At 43.2% G+C, this 27,371-nt stretch overlaps 1 protein-coding gene across 1 annotated transcript; it reads right to left on the reverse strand.

Annotated features, from left to right (window-relative positions):
• Nucleotides 1-161: 161 nt before the first annotated feature.
• Nucleotides 162-26,314, reverse strand: dnaaf9 (dynein axonemal assembly factor 9). Its single transcript, XM_080850751.1, has 37 exons — nucleotides 26,260-26,314; nucleotides 25,890-26,032; nucleotides 23,402-23,481; nucleotides 22,794-22,919; nucleotides 21,928-22,052; nucleotides 21,495-21,591; nucleotides 21,230-21,336; nucleotides 20,251-20,328; nucleotides 19,331-19,432; nucleotides 18,277-18,332; nucleotides 17,799-17,934; nucleotides 17,531-17,612; nucleotides 17,221-17,257; nucleotides 16,808-16,892; nucleotides 16,416-16,492; nucleotides 16,232-16,276; nucleotides 16,047-16,092; nucleotides 15,279-15,390; nucleotides 15,039-15,109; nucleotides 14,829-14,879; nucleotides 14,544-14,634; nucleotides 14,275-14,378; nucleotides 13,776-14,008; nucleotides 13,077-13,181; nucleotides 12,752-12,872; nucleotides 12,234-12,322; nucleotides 11,841-11,966; nucleotides 11,062-11,187; nucleotides 10,543-10,580; nucleotides 9,052-9,184; nucleotides 8,146-8,232; nucleotides 7,336-7,442; nucleotides 4,390-4,464; nucleotides 2,283-2,452; nucleotides 1,950-2,015; nucleotides 761-854; nucleotides 162-290 (listed from the first exon to the last, which is right to left on the reverse strand). The coding sequence occupies exons 2-37, from the start codon at nucleotides 25,943-25,945 to the stop codon at nucleotides 184-186; spliced, it is 3,441 nt and encodes a 1,146-aa protein (XP_080706877.1). The 5' UTR covers nucleotides 25,946-26,032; nucleotides 26,260-26,314; the 3' UTR covers nucleotides 162-183.
• Nucleotides 26,315-27,371: the final 1,057 nt, after the last annotated feature.

Here is a 27,371-nt window from a genome sequence, read left to right on the forward strand (position 1 = left end):
ACTATCCATTCCACCCCCCACCCCATCAACCAACCCGAGGGGAGCCATTTCCCTTTTTTAAACGATGGAGGGATTAATGTGGCAGTGTATAACGAGTAACCGCCACGGACGGGGAGAACAAAAGAGTGCAGTGGAGGATGGAGAGAACGACCGGATGAGAAGGGACGGAGGGGCTGCCTCTGCCTAGGGGTCGAAGAGGTCCCTCTGGTCCTGCAGCTCCAGCTCGCGGTTAAAGCGCTCAATCTCCTTATTAGCCTCCTGCAGATACTCTTCTATGAACTGCTCCATCGCTGTACACACACATGTAAGGACAGTACAAAGTAGTCTGGGAAACATACACACACACACACACACACACACACACACACACACACACACACACACACACACACACACACACACACACACACACACACACATAAACAAGCACACACATCCTCGCTGTCTGTAAAGGAGTGCAATGAGCTTGATGAGAACCTAGACAAGCATGTACATGCGACATATGGAAGTCAGACTTCCCATCTACTCATCAAAACATATGACTATGAGCATGCAATCCCACACAGACATACCCAAACACACACACACAAACACACTCTCACACACACACACACAAACTGTGGTGAGGAATATTCAGCAGTTCCATGCACTCATCCAACACATGACATGCTACTAAATGGAATCTTCATGCACACAAACACCTCACACTCATACACAGACAAACACCAATCAGACCATATTAGACTCCAATAAAGGATACAAGGGTGGAGGGTAGTCTTCTCTCCAAAGAAGCTGACGTACTGATGGCCATTGTAGAAGATTCCGGGAGGCAGAGGGTCCAGGTGGCGGCTCACCTGCACAACAGCATAGGGCAATGAGCACGCCTGTCTGTCTGTTTCTAGGTATTTATGCACTATAGTGTCTTTAAACATGCACAGGTTCCCTTTGCATGAGTGGAAACAATGGTACTATAGACATAGTGATATTAAAGATATGTTCAAAAAATAGTGAATACTCAACTGGAAATTGTGTTAGCTAATAGTGCACTACCAAATTCCCACGCACAACACCAATTGGAGTGTATAGACGGTGACACTACACAGACACTCCAATTTCTTCAGTATACCACAATTTACTGCAAGTTGAATGAACTAAAGAAGAAAACTGACCATTCCTTAGTTATATTAGTAACCAGATAAATATGCCCTAAGTATGCCTGACACTTTAAAGCTAATTAATGTCTGAAAACATTTAGTATACTGTATGTATTTATTATACCTCCTATAGGCCATCTTAATGTGTGTGGACAGTTAAGGAAATCAAGAAAACAATCTGTATGAGTAATGAAACGAAAGCCACATTTATTTTATTGAAGGTAAGCAGTTCATTGCCATATTAGTGTTACTATGTTGCTAAGTTACTGAAATGGAATGTTTTGGAATGTAGTGTCCAAAATCTGCCCGTTGTTGTAACGTCTGATTCCCTTCATAGTGAACTCAGTACATTTCTCTATATAGTGAGTAAGTGGGGGAGTAGACGTTCTTAACGTAGCTAAATATGGAAAGAGGCAATGTGGAAATTGGAATGTATTTTCCATGTAGAGGTCATTACTTGCTGAAAATAGATCATGTATAATTTTTAATACAGAATGTTTATGACCCAAGGACAATGCAGAACAAATTAATGCCTTGGGATTCCCCCTAAGTGAAAGCCTCCCCTACTGTCTAAATGGCCAATGAAAAATATATTCTAAATAAGGGTGATTGCAAGCAAGTGCAGGAGAAAATTGGCTACAAGTGTCTGTGGATGTGTTTAGAGTGTACGAGAAGAGCGCTTTGAATATGAAGTAGATTGATTATGTAAAACAAAAAGGCCCTGAGGTGGCCCTGTACGTGTGTTTGAGTGTGTGTGTGACTCTGTGTCTGTGTGTGTGTGTCTGAGTCACTCACATGGATGATCCTCAGCTCCTGTGGGCTCAGACTCTTGTGGGTCTTCCTCACCTTCTTCATCATTTTCTGCCAAAGGCACGCACACAAACACACACACACACACCCACACACACACACACACACACACACACACACACACACACACACACTCCTGAGTCAGAGCTAAGCATATCTAAATAAACAGGAACTGCAGTAGAGATGATGCAATGTGCATGTGAGTGTATGTGCGTGCCTGCTTTTGACTGATATTGTGGGTCTCACTGCTTATGCATTTATTCTTTTTGTTTACAGTCTGTGTGTATATGCGTGTGTGTAAGAGTGTTCCGAGGTTACCTGCTTGGCACAGAGCCGAAGCCAGTCCTTCAGGCCGTCCTCTGTGAGCCCGACCCCATGGAAGAGCAGGGCAGAGGGGGGGCAGGGAGAGTCACCGCTGGGGGCCTTTTCCACCAGAGTCAGATTCCCAGTCAAAGTGTTTAAGCACACCTCCATCAGCTTACTGGAGTCTGCAGCACGCACGTGTACACACACACACACACACACACACACACACACACACACACACACACACACACACACACACACACACAGATTTGCAAACCCACACACACATACAGGCACACAAACACAATCATGCACACACACATACACACACACACACACACACACACACACAAATCCAGTATTAAACTCTGCTCATCCATGAGACACATCGTTAGTCATGGGAATGGGTGTAACGCACCATTAAACATGGTGGTCTAGTGAGAGCTATAACTACAGCAACCACAACCAACAGACAACATGCATCTTGTGCCACAGGCAAACATCCCATCATCCACTGTTCTAGCCCACCAGTGAAACTACAAAACCCATGAGGCATTCTGTACACACACAGGAACAAACTCAAACTGCAATCACAGAAAAAAACAACAACTACAACTCAAAAATTTGAACCAGAAATGAATGGACTACGCTTCCCATGGTGCTTTGTGTGACTCATAATCCACATGACGATGAGTGGAAACCCAAAAGTAAATAAACGAAAAATGCTGGGTTCACTTACGTTCCACACAAGCAGTCAGAAAGCACTTTGGTGTTATGGCAACCAATCAGGTCACTTGATTTTCACACAACCAACCAACCACTGCTCACTCAGAGTTCACTCGACCAACTGGAATCACTCTGAATCCACACAAGTCACACAAAATCACCCGACCCAATCATATGTCACTCTTAATTCACGCAAACCGAGAATATCATTCAGCATCTCTCGCAAAATCCATACAAGCAAAGCTCACACAGTTCCACACAACACACCAATCAGAGATCAGCAGCTTCTTCAGAGGTCACTCGTAATCCACCCAATCAGAGATCACTCACATTCCTCACAACCAATCAGAACTCAGTCGGAGTCCACACAACCGGTCAGAGATCAGTCCTCAAAATCAATCAAAAATCAGTCCACACAGCCAATCATAGGTCATTCAGGGTCCACACAGCCAATCAGATCTCATTCAGGGTCCACATAACCAATCAGAATTCAGTCCATGTAACCAAACTGAAATCACTCGAATTCACACCACCCACCACTGAAAAAAAGAGCACAGAACACAAAAAATCCACGCAACCATTCTGATCCATACTGAACTCATACTGAACTCACACAACCAAGTGAACCACTGGAAAACTGAAAGAACCAATACCAAATGACTGTATATCGATGCAAGAATCTGTCTCCATGCAGTTCAAACAGATAAGTCATTACACAGTTGAACTGAAAGAGAAGAAGAAAACTAATTGGGGATCAGGGGATGAGTGTGGAACTGAAAATGGTCACAGCACTGGAGTGAGGCAAGGCCAGAAAGACAAAAGAGAAAGAAACGACGGATCATTTCGAGAGTCCTACCGTCCATGCTGTTAGCCTACGGCTAGCCCAGTGCTAGCGTTCGGCTCTGTACCGCTTCCCAGTGTGAAAGGGCAAAACGCAGAGGCACGTGCTTACCGCACGCAAGCTCACGCGCACACACACTAGACACACACACGCTCACCCACGGTAGAGAGACACACTCAAGGGGACAGAGGCTGTGGTGCCGCCATCTTGTTAATACAGCTGACAGAAAAACAGGGACAGCTAACAGATCTGCTGCAGTGAGAGGACATGGGAAGGTGAAACATCCTATCCATTTTCACAAACATACACAGAGACAGACAAACACAAACACACACACACACACACACACACAAACACACACATAGTCTTTTCCCATTTCTCATGTCCTCCCACTGTAGCAAAGCACAATTTATAGTCACGGTTTGTCACAGACGTGTATTGAAAAGCACACAAATACACACACACACACACACACACACAAAGTAGTGTGTGCGGTGTGTGCAGGTCTTACCAGAGTAAAGAGGGGAAAGGTGTGTGTGTGTGTTAGCATACCAGAGAAGCGCACGGTTCCCTGGAGATGGTAGATGTTCCCCTTGAATGGATTCAGTTTCAGAGAGGACTTCAGTGCTGAGAAGACACACACACACACAAACACACAAACACACCCACACAGAAACACACCCACACACAAACACACACACACACAAAAACTCATTATATACGTCAACTCTGTTTCTTCATGTATGACTACGTGTTTGTGTCTACATCTAAACAATTTAACATCATAACATAATTATACAAACACAGGGGCCTGTTTTAATAACCTAATGAAGAGCACTTGAATACATGTGTATGGTCTTAATGCAGGGTCAAAGACCGGAGACCACGGCCCACTTCACTTCCATTTCCATTTGTGTAAGGAGCAATCATGCTTGCTATGCATTAAGTGGTTGAATGAGGTGAAACATAAAATAAGAGGATTCACTGATTAAATCAGGTCTGAGCTTTACACTTCATTGCCGACATACTACAGGTAAGCCTGACTAGCTGTCGGCTAGCGAGCTAAATGATTTCATACTCCCCGCCCCAAGCAGATTAGGGGCAGTGTATTAATTTACTACCTTTGAAGAAGCAAACAAAACGTGTGGCTAAGGTGGTAGATGCTGAAGACTACAGAACGTGAAAACATTTTGATGGCTGAAAGATACCTAGGCTACCATTAGTATCTTCATCAACATTTATATATATTTATGTTACATTAAGTTAGTCGAGGCAAACAGACCCTCAATGTCTTTATTTGAGCACTCAAGCTATAGAGCTAGCTGATGTAATGTTCACCGAAGGGCTTGCTACTGAGCTACCTGTTGATATTAATAAAAAGAATAGCCATGCTCATTTGGGTCCTTTCGTAATTAAATCCAGCACTCTGACTCCAAAGTAAAAAAAAAAAAAAAAAAAGGAGAATTCAATCACCCACCAAACACTTTAACTGTCCCTATTTTAGCCTCTGAAATGAGATTTTAGCTAGTAAAAACACCATTCCTGACAGTGTGGTTTTATGCCACACACATCTTTGGCCTTCTGTTTGACATCATTGTAGAATAACTGTTTAAAGCAGGGGTCTCAAACTCAAATGACTTAGGGGCTGATGGGTGTCCAGTCTGGTCATTGGGGGGCCAGATGTTTATGGTAAACGTTGGGGTGGCCCACTTTTCTATATATATAATCAATGGAACTTTGCGGGCTAGATAAAATCGCTTGGGGGGCCGGAATTGGAGTTTGAGACCCCTGGTTTAAAGGCAGTATATGTACGAATTTTAATAAAAAGCATTCAAGAATGATCTAAAAGTGGCAGCAGAATGTGAAAAAAAGAATCGTTAGATTGGCTGGGAGTCGTGCAGTGAAGCTGAATAATGCACTAGTACTTATCACTACTGCACTAGCCAGAAAAAGCTAAATCAACCACTACGACTACAGCAGTATGATTACATTCATAATGTGCTAATCCCAATGTGCAATAATAGGGACGGGACTAGTTGCATAATAACATATATGGGGTCTAGGGGGATCTGGGTCAGGCAGTTGGACTGGTTTATGTATGCATGGCCACCTAAGACGCTCACACAGTGAAAACACCCTGGTCTGCGTCCACCAGCTCTGAAGGTTTAATAACATGAATATACATACGGGAGTATCTTTCACATAACCACCCATGTAGAAAAGAGATTGAGCTCAAACACAATGCTGCTTTTTTTTTTTGCTTGTTTTAATTGGACTTTTTTGAAATGTTTTATCAAGTTCTTTTTAATTCAGCAAAACCAGCTTTTCTCTTCTAATGGCGCTTGCCTTATGACATTTTTTTGCAGTCACTAAAGACAGCTTTAAGCTTAAATCAGTTAGAACAGTCATTAACTGACATTAAAGGCAGAGGGATGTGCCTGAAAAACATGTTTTTTTAGTACAGGCAGTGATGTCTGTTAAAAGCTCTCTCTCTCAACTGAATACGTTAATATTTTGACTCATCTTGGCAATGAACACACACACACTCACAAACAAACAAACAAACAAACAAACGCAAGTGGAAAAGTCTTTTAGGTTCACAGACACACGCATACATTTGCCAGACATACACGTACCAAAATGAACCATCAGAAACCCAAATGACTTCATGCAGAAACACTTGCACTCTCTCTCTATCTTTCACACACACACACACACACACACACACACACACACACACACACACACACTCACAGCAGGGCAATCAGCTGCCCTAGCGGTCATCCCCAGAGAGGGGAAACAGAGCTAGCAGCGCTGGTTAAGGCAGCTAATTGGCAGCGGCTGCAAACACACATTCCCTCCCGCGCGCGCATGTGTGTGTGTGTGTGTGTGTGTGTGTGTGTGTGAACGCTTATATAATCCGGATTACTTTGCCATATCAGACTCAGTCTTCTGTGGTCGCCTGGCAACACCCCGTGAGTTCACACTACTGGACTGGGAGAGTATCACTCTCCATTTCACACACAGCAAACACACTCACACACACACACACACACACACACACACACGCACACACACACACACGCGTGAGAAATATACAGATCCATATGCAGGATAAACCACACACACACACACACACACCAAATCTGTGTCTACTCTCTGTCTTGCTGGCTTTCTCCCCCTCTATGTCTTTAATATGCAGAGACAAGAACAAAACCTATTCAGCGTTACAATTCTCTTTTTCACACACACACACACCCAGACACACATACAAACACAGACCAACATAGAGCCACACATACACAGTCCTTCATGTCTTCCCCCTCTTTTTTCATTTTTTGCTTCCTCTATTCTCAAAGATACAGGCATCTCCCTCTCTCTCGCACACGCACACGCGCACACACACACACACACACACACACACACACACACACATACACACACACACACACACACACACACACACACACACACACACACAAACACTCACACACTCACCTTTGCAATGGTGCAAGAACAGGGTTCTCTCTAGCGGTTGGCTAAACTGCAGGCAAATCTGAGAGATGGAGAGAGACCCAGAGCCGCACACAAATTTGCCTCCAGCCCTGCAACACACACACACGCCATTAACACTGACATACACGCATAGACACTCAGTAACAGAAATATGCCATCACTAAGACAGCCACACAGTAGCCATCGCACATCAACACCAATAAAAACACGTGTAAAAACACACACTTAACAATCATGAAAACATGCTATTAGGACGCACATACCCACTCACATGCACCGCAAACAGACTGTCCAAACACATTCCACACAATCCCCATTACAGCAATACACACCCATATATTTTTGTGCATGTTCTTACTTAAACGTAATCACACACACACACACAAAAACACACGCAGGGTCAAAACTGGAAAGGGACTGAGTAAGGATGTAGCCATAGATATCTGACACATAGTAAATCAGTAATACAATCACCAGCATTAACTGCTCTGATCATCGATAAGGTCACTTTTTATGTGCTCTGAGTGTGACAGTGTGACTGTGTGTGTGTGTGTGTGTGTGTGTGTGTGTTTGAATGTGTACTAGGGGTCTATATGGAGGTGTCCCATTGGGAGGAGCTTCCCATGTCTCTGGTCATGCCAAAGGTAGCTGACACAAACACTGCACTGTTACTAGGCAGCGAGTGAGTTGGTGTGTTTGTGTGTGTGTGTGTGTGTGTTTGTGTGTGTGTGTGTGTGTGTGTGTGTCTGTTTGTTTGTGTAAGAGTTTGTGTACTGTGTGTGTATATCTTACCATCCTGGGTACAGCAGGTATCGTGCCCTTATCATATGAGCCTCGGAAAAGCTGTTCTCGGAGAGAATAAATCTCATGTCGGCAGTCCTGTACGAACAAACAAACAAACACACACACACACACAAACACACACACACACAAACACATTAATCACATTCCATTCTTAAACAAGCATCCCCTCCCCCCCGTTCAGACTGTACATTAGAAATATTACTGCAGCGCTGACGTCATGGCTGTAATACCATAACGCGTGCGGCGGTAATATAAAAAGAGTTTTAGCATAATCAATCCATTCAATCTGCTTCCACATGTGGCCACTCTCATCAGAGCGCTTCCCAGCGGAGACAGTGCAGCTCCGGATAACGATAGCACTGAGTCTAGGCCCCGCCGCATTGTCTATGCACGCGCGCGTGTGTGTGTGTGTGTGTAAGTAGGTGAGGGTGTACGTGCAGATGTACTGTACGTGGACACGTGTCTGTGTATATGAAGTAGTGTAGGTATCTTCATCTGTGCAGTGTTTCCCCTACAATGATATTAGGGTGGCGGCCCGCCCCCCCAACGGCCCCGCCCGCCCCCCCTGGAAAGTCAAGTAAAAAAAAGAAAAAAAATTATTATTATTTTTTTTTAATAAATATAGTGCCAGATCACAAAATAAGTCATTTAAGGTTACCTTTACCATAAAACATGTAAAATTATACTTATTGACTGCTGTCATTCAAAGAAACACATGAACATCATAATTCATTTAAGTGTTTGTGTCCGTGTCCGCGGCGCATCCGCCGCCGCGGTGCATCGCGCCGCGCCCCTGCCGCCGTCCCCCCCCCCCCCCCCCCCCTAAGCTGTAAACCTAGGGGAAACACTGCTGTGTGTGTGTGTGTGTGTGTGTGTGTGTGTGTGTGTCCTCACCTTGTGACTGCTCCTCTGTCAGCCAGGATGAATGCAGTGTTGGGATTGGCCGATCGGACCAGCTGCTGAACGTGCTGAAGGAGATGGTGCTTCTGTTCCGTCAGGCCAGTGAACACGACATTACCGACAACACCTACAATACACACACACGCACGCATAGACACGCACACAAACACACACACATAAACACGCATGTTTCATTAACCGTGTTTTCATCCCCAAAACATGAACATTCACACATATAAACACATACACTCATATGCAAGCACAAAGCATCTAAACAGAGGAGATTCCAACCGTCTCTTTAAGGTTCTGTTTTCCACACATTTAACCTTCAGTCTTCTTACGAAAGATACGCAGGGCTTTCTCCCTTTGAAGGCTTTTCTTCTAGGCGGTCAAACCTGTAAGATGTTCCCTACTCAAAGGGCTATCTTTTAGTTTTACTTTTTTTAAGATGCGAAACTAAACGCTCTGGATCAAAAGAGTGGATGATAGCCAACAACAACCATCCTTCAAATCGATGGCTGAGTTAATAGACCCATCAATTCACACAAACACTCACCACTCTTTTAACTGCATCTTAATAGAAATAAATCCATCAAACACTCACACTATTCTGTTAACTTTATGTTCATTTAATAAGTCTGCCGATACATCGTACCAGACAGCCTTTAATTACTAGTAGTAATAATTATTACTGCAAGTCAGCCAATTATTCTAAGCGAGAGAGTCCCTATGCGTGCAATAAACTAAATCTAATTTAATTTAGCATGTTCATCAATGCGAAGCAGAGCCTTTTCATGTTGATCTACCGGTAATATCAATCTGATTCATGTTAATTAGATTAGTGTAATTGATGGTGTCTGAATGTCCGGGTTGGCGGCGTGCGTTTAGTTCTTTGCTGCAGGCCTGTGTGTGTGGGATGGTGTGGGGCAGGATCTCTCACTGTTTCTAAGGATATTTAGCGCCTTATAAATCCACCAGTACTGCACCACTCTCCTCTGGTTCTCCATATTCACCGCATCAGTATAGTGTTCAACTGTTAAGTAGTATATTAAAAACTGCAGACCTCATTTTAAAGTGCAGTACCTTTTTCATGTGCAGTGGCCTTTTCTAGACTGATTTTGGTTGAAAGAGGGACTCTAGGTCAGTATTCAAGTACTCTGAAATAACCTTCAAATGACTTTGTGTTTGAGCTGCCTGTGTCTTTTTGTGTGAATGTGCCCCCAGCTAGATGGAGATGGCCCCAGCCAAATCAAGTACAAATCGATGTTGCCCATTCTCCTCGAAATGACTAAGCTATGAAAGCCACTTACACACACACAGACACACACAGACGCACACACACACACACACTTTTCAGTTAAGTCTACCGGTAAAGAAAGACATGGTGCCCAAATCAGAACAGATCACAAATATTACACATTTGTGCAGACACACACACAAGCACGTGTGAATACGCTGGAAAAAATAAATAAGTGAGCCACTGACCTTGACTGCACTGCTCCAGGAGTTTAGGGAAGAAGAACCTATTGAGGAAGGTGACACAGACAGACAGATAAGCCTGACACATACTCGACTCAGACAATCACAAGACCACAGTGTGACCATGAGCAAGAGGGCTTCTGCAGAGCTGCATCAGAATGGTATTCAGAATAAGCATGAATGCTAACAGATCGTATCACTTCACCGCACAGAACTAAAATCCCAGCTCATTAACAGAGCATTCATCACTACAAATACTGATACCAACTTTGAGAGACTGGACTCTATTCAAGACACATATTTTCATACAATTTGCTTTGATTATTTATATTACAGCTTGAGTTATTTTGCCAAATTAGGTTATCAATCAGTTAAATATATGCAACTGTTTTTACAATTAAAAAAACGAATAAAACGAATACAAAATAAAAGTAAATAATTGTATTGCAAGCCTTGACATTTCTTTTGTTCTAACAGAGAGTGACCTTGGATGCATTTGGACTGAACTGTTCCAGACAAACATACCTGTGCTCCATGTAAGAGCTCAGGGGGTTCACACAGGCAGTCACTGCCCCAACCCTTACACTTGACCTCACCACAGGGTCTGGATGAGACACAATACACTGCACCACCTCCAGCACGTCTGTGTTCCTATACACACATGCGCACACACACGCAACACACGCAACACACACACACACACGCACGCACACAAACACGCACACACACACACACATACACACACACACACACACACACACACACACACACGCACAAACACAAAACAATTTAGCGTCCAAGACATATCGTGGCAGTCAGTATAACTACCTCCAATTTTAGCAGAGCAATTTTGCATTGATTGAAAAGGCTAACAACATTCTTATTTGTCTTTTTGTTTTTAAGAAGAGCCACTGGAATGTCACTAAAAATAAGTCTAAAGGTCTAGTTCATTCTGAAGTATCTAGTATCTCTCTCAAAACAAAAAACACCAAAGGAACAGCACACACACCACAAAAGCAAGACACAACACCACGATTCCCTGTATCTTCCAGCATGGGCAAAGGGCATGACTTCAAATCTTTTGTCGTTTCATTATGTCAGTAGCTGGTTGAACCTTGTAACCTTGTGGAGATTTGTTATTATGCTGGGAATGTGTGGTCTTCAGCAAAGATCATCCAGTTCCTCTTATAGTGACAGGCGACGTATTACATCACTAGTCAACACTAGTCAAGAGGATGTGAGTGCATATGTCTGTGCGTGTGTGTATATCAGGATACATGATGCACACACAGATTCATCATTACCCTGGTGTCATCAGCAGAACTCTCTGTTCTTTTTGCTTCTGTTTCTCCACTACTTTGCTGAGGAACTGCTGCAAGTGAGATGCGCTGAAGCCAATCGTATCTGGAGAGGGGCGGTACATCACCCACCTGCCAACCAATCAACACATCAGCTCACACACCTCACAAACGCTTAAAATAGATTTCACTGATCACAAGAAGAAAATACATCAAATACATTTTGAGTAGCACTGCTTGAACATACTGTATGTACTATATACTGAATATACTATACTTCCCACAACAAAAACAAGATGGGTCAGATAAACAAATACTTGATTGAAATAGAGTGTTGGCTATCAGTGAACCAGTGCACTGGGTAAATAACATGAGGAAGTTGAGTGGTGTCCAACTCACCTGTTCGACTCCTGATTGAGGCTGAGGAGGAAATCACACAAGCTCTCCTTATGGCTGCCTGGCAACCCAGTGATCACAGACACCACCACCTGCTACAAACAGACAGACAGACAGACAGACAGACAGACAGACACACACACACACACACACACACACACACACACACACACACACACACACACGTGCAATAAAATGCGCACACACAAACACCCAGACAAATTCATGCATACAAAAATGACACACAGACATACTGCAAGTTAGATAAGTGTATGCACACTTGCATTTACAAATTGGGAGAACAGTGTGAAGGACAAGGTGAACCATATTGTTTTTCTGCATTGATGTGTCTTTTGCTTACAGTACAACAGCCTTGTATTGAGATGTGTGCTTCTTGTGTGCTAACCTTGTGCATGCAGTCTCACCCAGACGTGTGTGTGTGTATGTGTGTGCGTATGTGTGTGTGTTGTGTGTTGTGTGTCTGTATTTATGTGTGACTGTCCTTGTGCGTGTATGTTAACCTTGTGTTTGTTCTCAGGCAGACTTGCACTGATGTGTGTGTTGGGGAACAGCGCCTCCAAGTGGTCAATGTTCACTGGTTCGTCGCACACACTGCTGCACAGGGCAAAATGCTGCCGGAACCTGCATGGCCAAACACACTTATGATTACCCATCATACCCCCACAACAATACACAATATATTCATTAGTTGTCAGACTGTATGTGTTCAGTCATATAGACACATACTCAGGTATATATAGTATGTGTGTGACTCTGTGCTTGTGTGTGTATGTGTGTTTGTGTGTGTGTATGTGTATGTTTGTTTGTGTATGTAAGTGTGTTTACCTATCAAGATCAGGGAGATCGGGGTATGCCGTCTTAAGCACTACTCTCTGTTTGAGTGCATTGAGTGAATTGGGAGTCTCATTGAATAACTGCAATCTTGAGTACCTGTGAGGAGAAGATCACACACACACACACACACACACACACACACACACACACACACACACACACACACACACACAGACCATCTGGATGAGAGCTTGTTTTGAGATCAGAGAGCTGCTTGTTGCTGCTCCCAGGCAGACTTTCACACAGGCAGGCACATCTGAGACAGTGAGGAAAGCGGCAGCATGGAGAGCTTAAAGCTCCAGCGTGCAACTGGGTCAACATCTGCTGCAGGACACACCAGGGACCTCCATCATCCTGTCACACACCTTAATGGCTGTGTGTGTGTGTGTGTGTGTGTGTGTGTGTGCATTTGCTAGTATGAAGGAGGTTGTGAACGTGAGTTTATGTGTAAGTGTGTGTCCTTGTGTGTGTGTGTGTGTGTGTGTGTGTTTGATAAATATTTTCAGAAATGCCACCAAGGGGAAATACCCTCATATGCTAATTCGGATACAAACACTGGCAGTCCTATGTTGGCATCCATATACAGAGAAAACCTTGCCTGCCTCCTGTTTCCCTTGAGTTGAATCCCAATGTATGTGTGTGTGTGTGTGTGTGTGTGTGTGTGTGTGTGTGTGTGTGTGTGTGTCTTACGTGTTCATTTGCTCCTCACTGAGTTGACCTGCGTCCACCATCTGAAGGCAGAAGGTTGAGTCCGACCCATGCCACACCTGAAGGACCTGTGAGTAGAGGCTTCTGTAGCTCTTGGTGTTGTGCAGTAAGGCCAGGCCCAGGCAGTGGTCTTTGCTTTGCAGATGGAAGGGGAGGTATGGGAGTAGAGAGCTCTCATACTCGACATACAGTACTGACACCTTTGACAGAGACTCCTGAGACACACACACACACACACAGGTCCAGGTCTTATTCTTCACATACAGTATTCACAGCATTTACAAACACACACACACACACACACTGAAAGCCATCGTCATTGTCATCCTACAGGAGAGGAAAGGTAGTGAGCTTTGAAATGGTGTGTGTGTGTGTGTGTGTGTGTGTGTGTGTGTGTGTGTGTGTGTGTGTGTGTGTGTGTGTGGTTGAGAGAGAGAGAGAGAGAGAGAGAGAGAGAGAGGGTGTGTGGAGGCGTCTTTACCCCGTCATACAGCTTGAGGCCTTTGATGTGGTTCTTGGAGAGAGTGACTGCACCATACTGAGGGTGGACAAATAGCAGCCCCTCGGAGAAAAACACCAGTTTTCCTGCAGCACACGCACACACACAAAAGAGAGAAAGAGGTTTAGCTGTTTCTTAGGGAGAGACAGAACGTAGAGACAGAGAGAGAGAGAGAGAGAGAGAGAGAGACAAAGAGGGAGAGAGATAGATAGAGACAAAGAGGGAGAGAGAGAAAGGAAATCAACCCTTACCTTCTTCAGGTGTGCAGAGTGGACTAGAGGAGAACACCTGGGCTGAGTCTCCAACAGCCAGCAGGGTCCCCAAACATGTGCCTTCTTCAGCCTGCACACACACACACACACACACACACACACACACACACACACACACACACACACATTGGTTGATGTGCTCACACAATGTTTTTGTAAATAGGTGTATGGATTTGTATAAGAATTAGTGAGTGTGTGTGCTCCTGAATGTATGGTGTATTAAAGTGTGTATAAAATATTAACATAGGGATAGTCAACACTTACTTTCAGTAACTGCTGGGCCTGCTCAGAGAGTTTCACATCACTGTCCTCCACCTGTGAGAAATAACACAAACATTAGTGGACAGTATTCACACACAAAAATGTCTGCACACACTCTTACACAACACACCCAAAAAAAGGAGAGAGAGACGGAGAGAGTGGGGGGAGGGAATGCAGCAGAGTGCAAGAGAGGAAGATTAAAATGGTGTATACCAGCCAGGAGACATATCGCGGCACTGATGAAGTGAGGATGGTAAAGCAGCTGTCTGAGGATATGGCGCCCTCTGCAGGACACAGGAGGTCCAACACATTTCAATTAAACACCATAAAATCCACAAACATGAATGCACAGCTATTTACCATTTTCATTACATAAAGCTTATTAGATAAGGACACATCTAAATACCCTTCTCCCACCTACCCACACATACACACACACACACACACACACACCTTTGTCCTGAATGTAAATGCTGGACTCCAGGAAGGACTCAGAGAAGATAACAGAGCCCAGATTCGTTCCTGCTCGCTGTAGATCAGGGATGTCATACACAGACATGGAGGCCTGCATGGGGGAGAAGAATAACAACTAAATCTCAAATACTGTAAACACATGCCCAACCTGTTGTTACGTCTCTCTGCTCTAAGGTACACTACTCAACAGGACCCTGCAGGATTCTTTAGATTCATACACTCGGGACATTCAAGACACTCTCTGAGATAGCAATAAGGCTGTGTTCCCATACAGGATCTTTTTTTATGAAAAAGTTTGGCAGCATTTGTTCAAAACAACAGTTGAGAGTGTCTTTTGTTACCATGACAATTTATGCTAATCTAGCGTTAACGTAGTTTTGCTAGCAAGCCGTCCATTTTTATTCCACAAATGAATATTGGTGATACAGTTTAACTGTCATGTCATGTAGCATAATTCACTGTGCTCATGTGTTTCCCCACCGCTACCTTGGTGGTTATTATGGAAAATGACAGGTCTCACTACTTCACTTATGATTGGTCAGCTGAAGAAGTGGTTGACGTAGGGCAGACATTTATTTTTAAACATGGTCAACTCCACAGGATTTCATTGTAAAACATCCACTTACAGCTCCAGAAAAAGACCCTTTGTGTGAACACAGCATAAGTAACATAAGTAATAAATTCATATTGACCTTGGAACTCTGGTAATTACAAAGGCACAAATAGGCCAAAATTAGATTCACTTACCGTTTTAAGAAGGAAGCGGCTCTCTGGCTGACTCAAGGGCACCACTCTACAAGCGACAAACAACGCAATTATGTAGACCTCATAATGCAAAAAGGTTATGTATGAGTATGATTATGTGTGTGTGTGTGTGTGTGTGTGTGTGTGTGTGTGTGTGTGTGTGTGTGTGTGTGTGTGTACTAACTCACCTGCCCTCATTGTTCACAGCCCGAATGCTAAACACTGCCTTAGATCTAAACAGAACACAGACAGACACTAACTTTAGATTTCTCCTTTCACAGAGAATAATAAACAAAGACAAACCAACAGTGGCAGTTTCATATGAGAGTTTAATATGTAGTCAGTGTGTGTGACAGTGTGTGTACGTGTTACCTTAGAGCATTCCTATACTGGGTTAAACCGAAGGAGTCCAAATTACGCTGGAAAGTCTGCCCTGCAACATCCTTTGCCTGAAAAAGCAAAATACAGGGTTAATATATATATACACACACACACACATAAACACACACATAAACACACACACACACACACACACACACACACACACACACACACACACACACACACACACACACACACACACACACACACACACACACACACACACACACACACACACACACACACACCACACCCAAACAGACACACCAACAAAGCAAGAGAAACACCCAGAGCCAATGTATTTCAGTAAAGAGGTGTGTACTGTGCTGTATGTCTGTGCTGGCTGGGCTTGTGTGCGCTGTGCAGAGGAGAGTGTGCTGTACCTTAGTGATGCTGGAGTTGTAGGAGAAACACTTGATGCCAGACAGCACTGCCTGAACAGCTGCAGCGTAGATCTGAGAGAGCAGCCTGAGGGAAGACACACACACACACACACATTTGAACCCAGAACACTGACATGCTTTATGTTCCCTGTCAGATACATCAACTGTAAAACACTAAAAGCAAAGAACCACATGGACCGTACGAAACGGAACACACTTCAAGGACAAGTAAAAAAGACATTCGGATCAAAACTGCCTTGTACAAACACGTCAATCTTAAAAATAAAATATCAAATAGATTTCATACTATAAAACACAGCGTTTTTTACCTTGCATTCACCATGCAGTCAGGATACACAAAAAAAAATCACATAACACCACCAAACACAGAGCTTTGGTTTGTATATACTCACAGGAGTTCTGTACTTTTCTGCTGAACATTATCATTTCCTGTGATAAAGAAAGAAGAGGAAGGAGTCGATCAGAGCTGTGAAACCACGGGTGAACAGTCCATAACACACACACACACACGCACGCAGGCACACAAACACACACACACACACACACACACACACACACACACACACACACACACACACACACACACACACACACACACACACACACACACACACACACACACACACACACACACACACACACACACACTCACTCACTCACTCACCACAGAAAACACTCACAAACATGGCACTACACACTTACCAAGGTATGGAACATGTGTGGTGCCAAAGAAGTATGTTCGTGCACACGCCAGAGGCCCTTTCGGAGCCACGCACTGCAAAACCTGAGAAACACACACACACAAACAGATGCCACAGATGAGCCTGGTGTGTCACAAGTTCACAAGTGGTACTCTCAGATGGACTAAGGGTCAAGTGTGCCCTAGAGTAACTCTCAGATGGTCTTGTTTACGGTAACTGTGTGTGTGTGTGTGTGTGTGTGTGTGTGTGTTTGTATGAGGGGCCCTCACCATGTGTTTGGAGCTGGCTCCGTGGGACCCGGTGTTACGGATCTGGTGGCCCTCAGAGGGGAAGGTGAAGCAGTAGCTCTGAATTTCCTCCATGGACGAGTGGCTCCCAAACAGCGCAAAGGGCTGCCAGCTTTTACTGCCGAATAAAAAAACACACACACACACACACACACACACACACACACACACACACACACACAACACACACACGTGCAAACAGACATCACACATACACACACACACATAAAACCATTAAGCTCAGGAACAAAATCAATACTGTCTGAAAACACATGACCTTATCTTAATGCATAGCAACCATTCCAGCGGGGAAAGGGCCTTGTTTGTGATTGATAGCTGTGTTTATGTGGGTATAGTTATTCACCAGTGTGTGTGTGTGTGTGTGTGTGTGTGTGTGTGTGTGTGTGTGTGTGTGTGTGTGTGTGCGCGTGTGTGTGTGTGACTGCAGTGCTGCGGTTACCTTTTGTCTGAGATATTGCTGGAAATCAGCCCATGGGAGAAGTAAGTGCGGAATGCCTGAATAGAGAGAAGACAGGAAAACAAATGAGATAACAGTCAAAGAACGAGAGAGGGAGGGGTAGAAAGAGACCGACGTAGAGAAGGCAAGAGACTGTGTGAGAGAATGTCAAGGATTAATCACTTCCTAACAACTCTCAACACTAATTAGTCAACCTCACAACATGTCTCGACAATGTATCACCATTCAGTTAATTTCACGGGGCACTGCGTGTTCCTGTTAGGCTACAGCCATCGCAACACTTTGGTATGTGACCATGACAGGTGGGTAAATTACTGTGAGACTGGCTGTGGCTTGTAGGTTTATGACTCGACAAACATAAATGGAGCGTCCACATCCTGGGGTAACAATCAAGTTTCCCTGTGAAATGGGTTGATCACATCCAACAGCTCTTCCACCGCACGACTAACCCAAAGACACTAGGCAATACTGCTATTAGAAATCACAGATGGCATTGCAATTCCATCAGTGCAGACAGTATAAGCTCTCAACAAACTAGCAGGACCACACCAAATTACTTGGTATTTGACTGGCTTATATGTTATGTGCATGCCTGTCAGTGGCATCTGGGTAACATATTTTTAATTGAATTTAACATTCCTCACTTTCACCTTGTAAACTGCTGCTAGCCCTTTATGTATTTTAAATTGTTGTTACTTGTTATATGTTATATGTTATAGATAAACTTTTATTAATCCTGTGAGGAAAATTCAGTATATTATAGTGTTATATGTTATTTTTGGTATATGTTATTTTGTTATCTGTATGCGGTCTACTGCGTAGATGTTACCTGCCAAGTCTTAAGAATTTTGCTGCACTGAAGCAATTTGGTGCATGCGACAATAAACACTTTGACTTGACTTTGACTTTGACCAGGAAAGCTCTAACTGGTGGGTCTCTAACTGCAGGTGTTGTGATTTGATTGTCAGGGATCTATCTGGTGAGTGTGTGATTGAGGTGTGTGGGTGTGTGTGGGGGTGTGTGCGTGCGTGTATACCTCTCCTGCCACGGCTTCAGACAGCTCCTGCATGGACAGCTGAGTCTCAATGTTCAGACTGGCGAAGAAGCTGCTCCACTGCCTTTCAAACAGGGCAAGGTCCTGAAACACACACACATAGTATGAATATATACTACATCACTCTCAAACAGGGCCAGTTTCTGATACACACACACATAGTATGAATATATACTGCATCACTCTCAAACAGGGCCAGTTTCTGATACACACACACATAGTATGAATATATACTGCATCACTCTCAAACAGGGCCAGTTTCTGATACACACACACATATTATGAATATATACTGCATCACTCTCAAACAGGGCCAGTTTCTGATACACACACACATAGTATGAATATATACTGCATCACTCTCAAACAGGGCCAGTTTCTGATACACACACACATAGTATGAATATATACTGCATCACTCTCAAACAGGGCCAGTTTCTGATACACACACACATAGTATGAATATATACTGCATCACTCTCAAACAGGGCCAGTTTCTGATACACACACACATAGTATGAATATATACTGCATCACTCTCAAACAGGGCCAGTTTCTGATACACACACACATAGTATGAATATATACTGCATCACTCTCAAACAGGGCCAGTTTCTGATACACATACACATAATATGATTATGTATCACTCTCAAACAGGGCCAGATTCTGATACACACACACATAGTATGATTATATACTGTATCACTCTCAAACAGGGCCAGGTTCCGATAAACACACACATAATATTAATATATACTGTATTATTACACCCACACCCATATTTACATGACATAACAGTACTGTATAATATACTGTACATACATGTGCATTTACATCTGTGTGTGAACACTTAATTATTGGCTTGTATGGATTTGTGCCTGTGTGTTTGTGTGTGTTACCTCTGTGATGAGGCGGTCCAGAGACACGGGGTCCAGTCTAGCATACGTCTGCCACACCCTCTGACTCACATCCATAAGCTGAACAGAGATGAGAACAGTTAACACACCAACAGCCAATCACAAACCTCGCCAAATATCACATACTAAATGAGTTGGATTACAAACGTTATAAATACGAGAAATATGAACTTTTTTTATGCTTTCCCCTCCTGTGAATGCTTGTTAATCCTGAGATATACGCATGGGTCCAGTTAGTAATCTGGCTGTTAGGGGAAACAGCAGTGAATGATTCAATTAAATTTGTTAAAGTAAATTTGTCTCTATCACTAGGGGGCTGGTCTCACAAATCATTTCAATATCCTCTGGAATCCTTACTGAGATTTATCTTCACAAAGCCAAACTAATCAGCTTGTTTTCATTCATTTATTCATTAACACAGATTTGAAACTAAAAATAATGGCAGAGATAGACAAAACAGCATTGCAATATAATTGACTTCTGTTCTTTTCTGTCAATTCCGTGCTTTATTTGTATATTGCTTCAGTAAAATATAATAAATTAAGCATTTTTATGCATTTTATAAAAATCTATATTATTGTTTTATAAAATCACCTTTGTACTGAAACTGTGGCTCCTGCCAGCTATTTCTGCGTCTGGCTGTTTCATCTGTCCTTTCATAACATGTCCCTTACAATCAATTACACATCACTTACAGTTCAATCCCACTGGACCTTTCAATCAATGGACTATGACATTATATGGGACCTTATATTGCTTCAGTCTCAAAATCAAAATGGCTGGAATTATACAGATTCTTTAAATCTCCCATCCACATTTCTGTGAATATGCCACGCTTCGATTTCTTTAATCTCTACCTTGTGTAGAACTGAATCAGTTTCCTCTACGTAATGAAATGGGCTTTGCATTGCTGTACATCTGTACTGTGTAAATCTGAAAAGCCTGCTCCCTAAACCTGTACCTTATATTTCATGGTGAAAAACCCTCCTGCTCCGATTCCCTCCAGAGCAAAGGCCTGAATGATGGCCCACTTCTCCAGCATAAACATGTCAAATGTCTGCACGTGACCTATAAACGCACACACACAGCGCAGACACAAACACACACAAATAAACGGGGGCCGAAGTGGTGGTTAAAGCCCAGCTGAAGCACGAGCTTGTGGGTGAGATGAGGAGAGCTATGTGTGAATGCTGAGCTGAGATAAGTGATCTGGGAGCCTGACTGACCCTGGGAGCTGTAGGGAATCCCAATGCGGCTGCAGTCCTGCACCATGGACACAAAACTGGAGATCTTGAACTCCTCCGCTGCCTCTTCATCCTCATACTGACAGAAAGACAGAAAGAGAGAGAGAGAGAAAAAGAGATGCAGAAAAGAATAAGAGATCATCAGAGAGAGTGTGTAGGAAAGACATAAGAGAAAGCAAGAAATATAAGGGAAAAACAGGAAAGGAGGCATATAACAGCAGCCATCAATAGAGAAAGAGAAAGAGAGGGGAAATTATAGTGAAAGGGAGACGAAGAGAAAGGGGGGAAAAGAGGTTTATCTTAAAGTGATTACTATTAGGGATTAAAGTCATTAACTTTAGAAACCGGATCAGTCTGGGCATATGTTTGGGGCTGGCGGGTGCCGTATTGGGGTTACTGCCCAAATCAGGGTTACCTCCGTCTCTGTCATGCAGTGCAGATGGAGGTTCCTCCAGTTGGCCACGTAGGGCAGCAGGTACCCATAGTTCTCTGGGTTGCAGTATAGGTGGACGCTCTCGGCTTTAATCAGCAAGATCACATCTGCGGGCAGCAGAAAGCAACACACACTTAGAATAAAAAACACACACTCAACACACACACACACAGAGCAGCCAAGACTGAAACCCAGAGGAAAACCCGACACCCAGATAAACACAGTGTAACACAATGCAACCAGAGGGCAGGCGAGCCTGGCAGGAAAACAAGCACTGATAAACATCTCCAAAATAAGAGCACAGGAAAAAAACAAAGGCGCGGGGGGGTGAGACGAGGCAACAAGAGCCGTCATCACGTGCAGCCAAGTCTTCTGGCAGAGCTACTGCACGTGCTGACATCTACCAGCATCCCCCTTCCCCCCGTTCAACTCCCCCTCAGTGCATTCCTGACCGCTGAGAGAGCGGACACGACTCAAGGGTCTCCTGCCTCCAGTCAACCAGCTGCTATTGTCCCTTCCTTAGCCCAAGGATATTCCAGCTCATCATCACATGGCTTTTAAAAGAGCCAGAAAAACTATACACATGACTTCAAAGCATAGTTATCACCAGCAAACTCTATAATTGGGCCTGTCATTGTTCAGTGAACTTGACCTATTAACACAGATCATTTGTTTTGCCTGTGCCACAACAGTATTTAAACCCAGTCATTAAATAAGCCAGCAGTAGGCAATGCAGATTAAAGCAGCAGTGTAGGGCCTGTATTAAACATTTCATGTAATAGCTTAGCTGTATAAATGAGTCCCTGTGGAGAAAGTGGAAGCCCTCAGGTTTGACAGGGAATACGTACCGTCCAGCACCTCTTCTGCGAGGTCATCTGAGATGTGCTCCAGGTCCAGCTGGTTGTGCCGGTAAAGGCCAAAGAACAGGTAGTTGGCCAGCTCAGTGCAACCCTCATTGTACCGGCTATCAATTCCTGAGACACACACACACACACACACACACAGACATATCAATACCAAAGCAGTAGCAACCCTTTGCTTAGGGGCAGAGAGGACTGGTTAGGCTTCAAACATGTGCTTAACCCATAAGACATCCGTATCACATAAGTCACATTTTTAATGGAGGATTATAGATTTGAAATTTAATAATTATGAACTTAATCTCTCTCTGCTTGATACTTAATAATAATAAATGTAATCTTTCAGCCACACACACACTCTCTGTTACACACACACATGCACAAACAAACACACAGAATTTTGGAAAGATCTGTATTAGGATTATAAGGTCATTCTCTGAAATGAGGCTGAACACCATGGGGTGAGGATTATTCATCTAATCATAATATCCTCCAGTTACACTAGCTTTCACACACACACATACACACTCACACAGACAGACATACACACTCACACAGACAGACACACACACACACACACACTTAGAAACACACACCTAAAGAGCAGAGAATGGCGTCAGGTGCATTGTTGCCGCCGTCCTTCAATATGGCCTGGAGCTGTCGCAGGCGAGAGCAGCTGCAGAACAGAGAGGTTAAAGTTACAATGAGGACAGCTATCAGATTCATGAGACACAATCTCTAACCACCATGCCTTAACCCTGAACACTCTTCACAGATGTAACACAACAGACACGGTCGAAATAGGGGTTTGATGTCTGAAACTAGTGGGCTCATTTGGTACAAGTTCATAGAAGCAAACTCATTTGGCCCTTTAGACTCCAGTCCCAGTGCTTATTGGCATATTGATCAGACCACTTGGTTAATGTTTGAACACATCCATTAGACTCGTCCCCACACTCAAAACTAGAATCAGTCTGTGCTTTGCCCAGTTGGAAGTGTCAAGGCTGTGACTATTTCCATGCAATCAATACGCTCTCTGTTAAAAGTGGGATTCAAACAATGGTTTCTCTCTTGTTGGTGAAACAATGCATACTGGTGCCAGTTAGAAATATTTCGTTTTATACTGGTCCTTCTCAAGGCCCAATGTCATTCTTACTATTAATGTTGTTAATTAACCATTTTATGTTCCAGCACAAGAAAACTTGTTGCCACAATAACACCATTCAAACTGTGTAAAATGATAGCTAGTGCTACAAAACGTTTGGAATGTGATATAGCCTAATCATTGGGACATTGGCCAGAACTAGGCACTATTAAACTAGTCTTTTGAGACACAAGCTCTTCCCGTTTCCCAAATCCAATCACATTCCATTGTATTAATTGGGCTAAGGTTTCTGCAAATTGCCATAAGACAATGCCCATTGTTAAAAAGTTAACACAAGAAAAAGGCCCAAATTGCACATAGTCCTATTATGAATGGATCTTAATCAACTACAATAGGGGGAAGGGCAGTGTTGGTCCCATATGTTTAAAACAAAACACAGAATGTCAGAAATGGCTATAGGTTGCTTTCCAGAGGACTTGAGATTTTCTTCTGAGCAGAAGAGAGAGAAAAACATGCATATGCAGTCTATGCACGTGTAGCCGAAGCAGGACATGTCTAGGCTTGTGATTCCCCCTTGGCTATATCTTTTCCTGAGGGGCCTGCAATCCCTCGAATCACCACCTCCTTCCCTGCAGCTTGTTGGGCCGTATGCCTAGTACACACAAGGAAAACTCATCCCACAACTTCCAAGTACAATGATTTCATTGTAATCTGACAGAAATGGTACACCAGTGAATTTATTGCATGGAATAGAAATTGTGTCATTAACACACGAGTCATAATTTTTCTTCTGTTATGAATACATCCATTGCTTTATATAAAGAGTGCCTCCGATGCTAGGCTTAAATGGTTTCTTTCGTTTCGGGCAATCTGTGAGAAACTGCTGCTTAAACTATGCAGGTCTTTGTGTTTCTGTGTGAGAGTTGAAGTGAGGAGGATGACAACAATACAGAGCTTCAGTCTCCTAGAAACCCCACTCCCCCACTGCTTCTTGCCACCCCCGTGCCACTGTTTTTCGCGACTCTGTATAATAAACTCCACCAAACGTGACCCTAATACGTCCCGTTACTAGGTTAATTGGGTGGACAATCGCTGTATTTAATCCGGCAAGGCGAGGCCAGTCTGGTACCTCCTAATCTCAAGATTGAATCATCATCCGGCAAACCAGCTAGATAGGATAGGTTATCTCGTCAAAAGTCACGTTTCATGGTAGAGAGCTCCATGCACTGCAGCGGATGTTTACATCCTTCTTTACCATACAGCCCTCATCCTTCAAGATGGACACGGGCGTGAATGCAAAGCAAGGATTTCCTTTAGTAGCTCTAATGTAGAATTATGTAAAAACCTGAATGTTCTGACCATAGCCATCTAGCGAGGGTTACGATTGGAAGATAAAAATGCCTTTTGGTGAACAGTAATTCTTCTTGTGTGGAATATAAGGGATTTTGCTGATATATGATTTAGTGGACGACAGATAAAAAAAAAACCATATCGGACAGCAAAGTAATTAGCAAAGCAGACAAGTCGATACATTACTAAACAACACAAATATTCAACGATAGCTTTACCCGAATTGCAGAATGTTGAAATGCTATTGCTAGCTAGCTAAACATTAATGCCGCATAGAACCTGGGCGTCTCTAACGTTAACCTTAACGTAGCATTAGTCATGAACATGGCACAGGCATCAAAATGGATAGCTAGATATTTCAAATTATAAATAAACTACGATTAGCAACTCTGACCTCCTAGTCAACCTTACGGGTGATCTTAAGAAGATGACAACTAAATAACGTTAACATTAATGTAGCAGGGGCTGGCTTGATAAAATAATGTGAACGTTAGTTAATGGTGGCCAAGGAAGACGAACAAGCCGGGTCAACATCTGTATTCGCTCGCAGCTGCGCAGCGACCTGAAAAACCCACTAACCTACATTCAAAAAATAACGTGTCACCAAAAGAAAAAAAATATGTCATTACCTGACTGCAGAGCTCATTGGTGTATATTTTCCGCTTTTCCTCCGTATGCTAGTCATTTTGGCAATGGCACATTCAAAAATAACGTTTTAGAATTCCGCGATATTCTTGACGACCCCGCGGTAAAACGCCATCATCAGTGGAAGCTGTGTAGGTTGAAACAGAGAAATGAAGGCATAGTAACCGCCGATACCAACTACGAAAAATGGGGTGGTAAGGGAATAACAATGGCAATCCAGGAAGAATATTTCGACCTAAAACATACTCCGCCATCCTATCGCTACAATATTACATGAAATTCACATGTTTGTAATGATTCGGAATAGTACACGCTTATTGCAGTAAATATTGAGGTTTTGCAAAATAGCCTCACCCTTGCAGTTAGTAAATCGAAGTAGCACGGGCGTCTCTTGACAGCAACCGACGCAATCCTACTGCAATCCTTTTGAAAATGTGGTTGGTCTTGTGGTTTGAGGAAGGAATTGAGTGGTAAAAATAACAACCGATAAGCAATGGTGGAAATATGGATGACTTTGACGAGATGTGTTTCCCACGAATGCAAATAGCTACGATACGTGGAATGACAGAGGCAGACACCAGACAGGCTACTCTCGTTTCGAGTGTTTTGTGTCTGCATGGACCAGTAAACGGAGCGGACGCTCACACTAAACAACGAAGACATGCATTCTTAGTTTCTTTCTCAGCTTCGAGCAATGATGTCACCCAAAAATACTAATTTCCCAATAAATGACATCCGGTAGATAAGTTAGCCTACTGTCTGATGTAAAAGTAATGATGGTGAATTTGAAACATTCCAAATATATTATTATAGTCCAATAATAAAATCCATAAACTGTTGGATGACCCCTTCATTGCTCTTTTATTAACAACATGTATTATGTGATCAATACATGTTGTAATTAATTTGAATTGATAAAAAGAGGGGAAGCTACCTTTTTCCTGTGCCCACCCTTGTGATAAATTGTAGCCTAATTGATAAGACTGCTCACACACACACACACACACACACAGCACACAAAGCACACACACACACACACACACACACACACACACACACACACACACACACACACACACACACACACACACACACACACACACACACACACACCATTTCCTCTGTTTTCCAACTACCCATTGTTGGTTTGACTTATTCCCGTTGTGTCATTGTGTCAAAGGATATCCTGGCTTTTAAAAGATACTGTATAGAGTGATGCTTAAAAACATGCTTCCATGTATAGGGAGTTGACTTGTTTGCAGCATGTATGGTAGCTGGTAGTAATAAATGTGAAATTACATTTTTATTCTCTCTGTGTTAATAGTTACTTTTTAATGGCATGACCACAGGCTAGGGTCATTGTTCCCAGGGTCCTGTGTTCTCCAGATGTATTCCTATGTTCCAAGGGTCCTATATGTTCCCCATATTATTATGGCACGTAATAGAAACGACAAAGTGCCCTATGT

This window comes from Sprattus sprattus (assembly GCF_963457725.1).
Source record: "Sprattus sprattus genome assembly, chromosome: 13".
NCBI classification, from domain to species: Eukaryota; Metazoa; Chordata; class Actinopteri; order Clupeiformes; family Clupeidae; genus Sprattus; species Sprattus sprattus.

Excerpts from the sequence above, each read along its gene's own strand:
- dnaaf9 (XM_080850751.1), bottom strand. The coding sequence starts at position 25,945 with ATGACTAGCATACGGAGGAAAAGCGGAAAATATACACCAATGAGCTCT. Across the intron at positions 12,323-12,751 it reads TGCCTGAGAACAAACACAAG|GTGGTGGTGTCTGTGATCAC; the intron begins GTTAACATACAC and ends TGTTTGTAGCAG. Across the intron at positions 11,967-12,233 it reads CTCAATCAGGAGTCGAACAG|GTGGGTGATGTACCGCCCCT; the intron begins GTGAGTTGGACA and ends ATTGGTTGGCAG.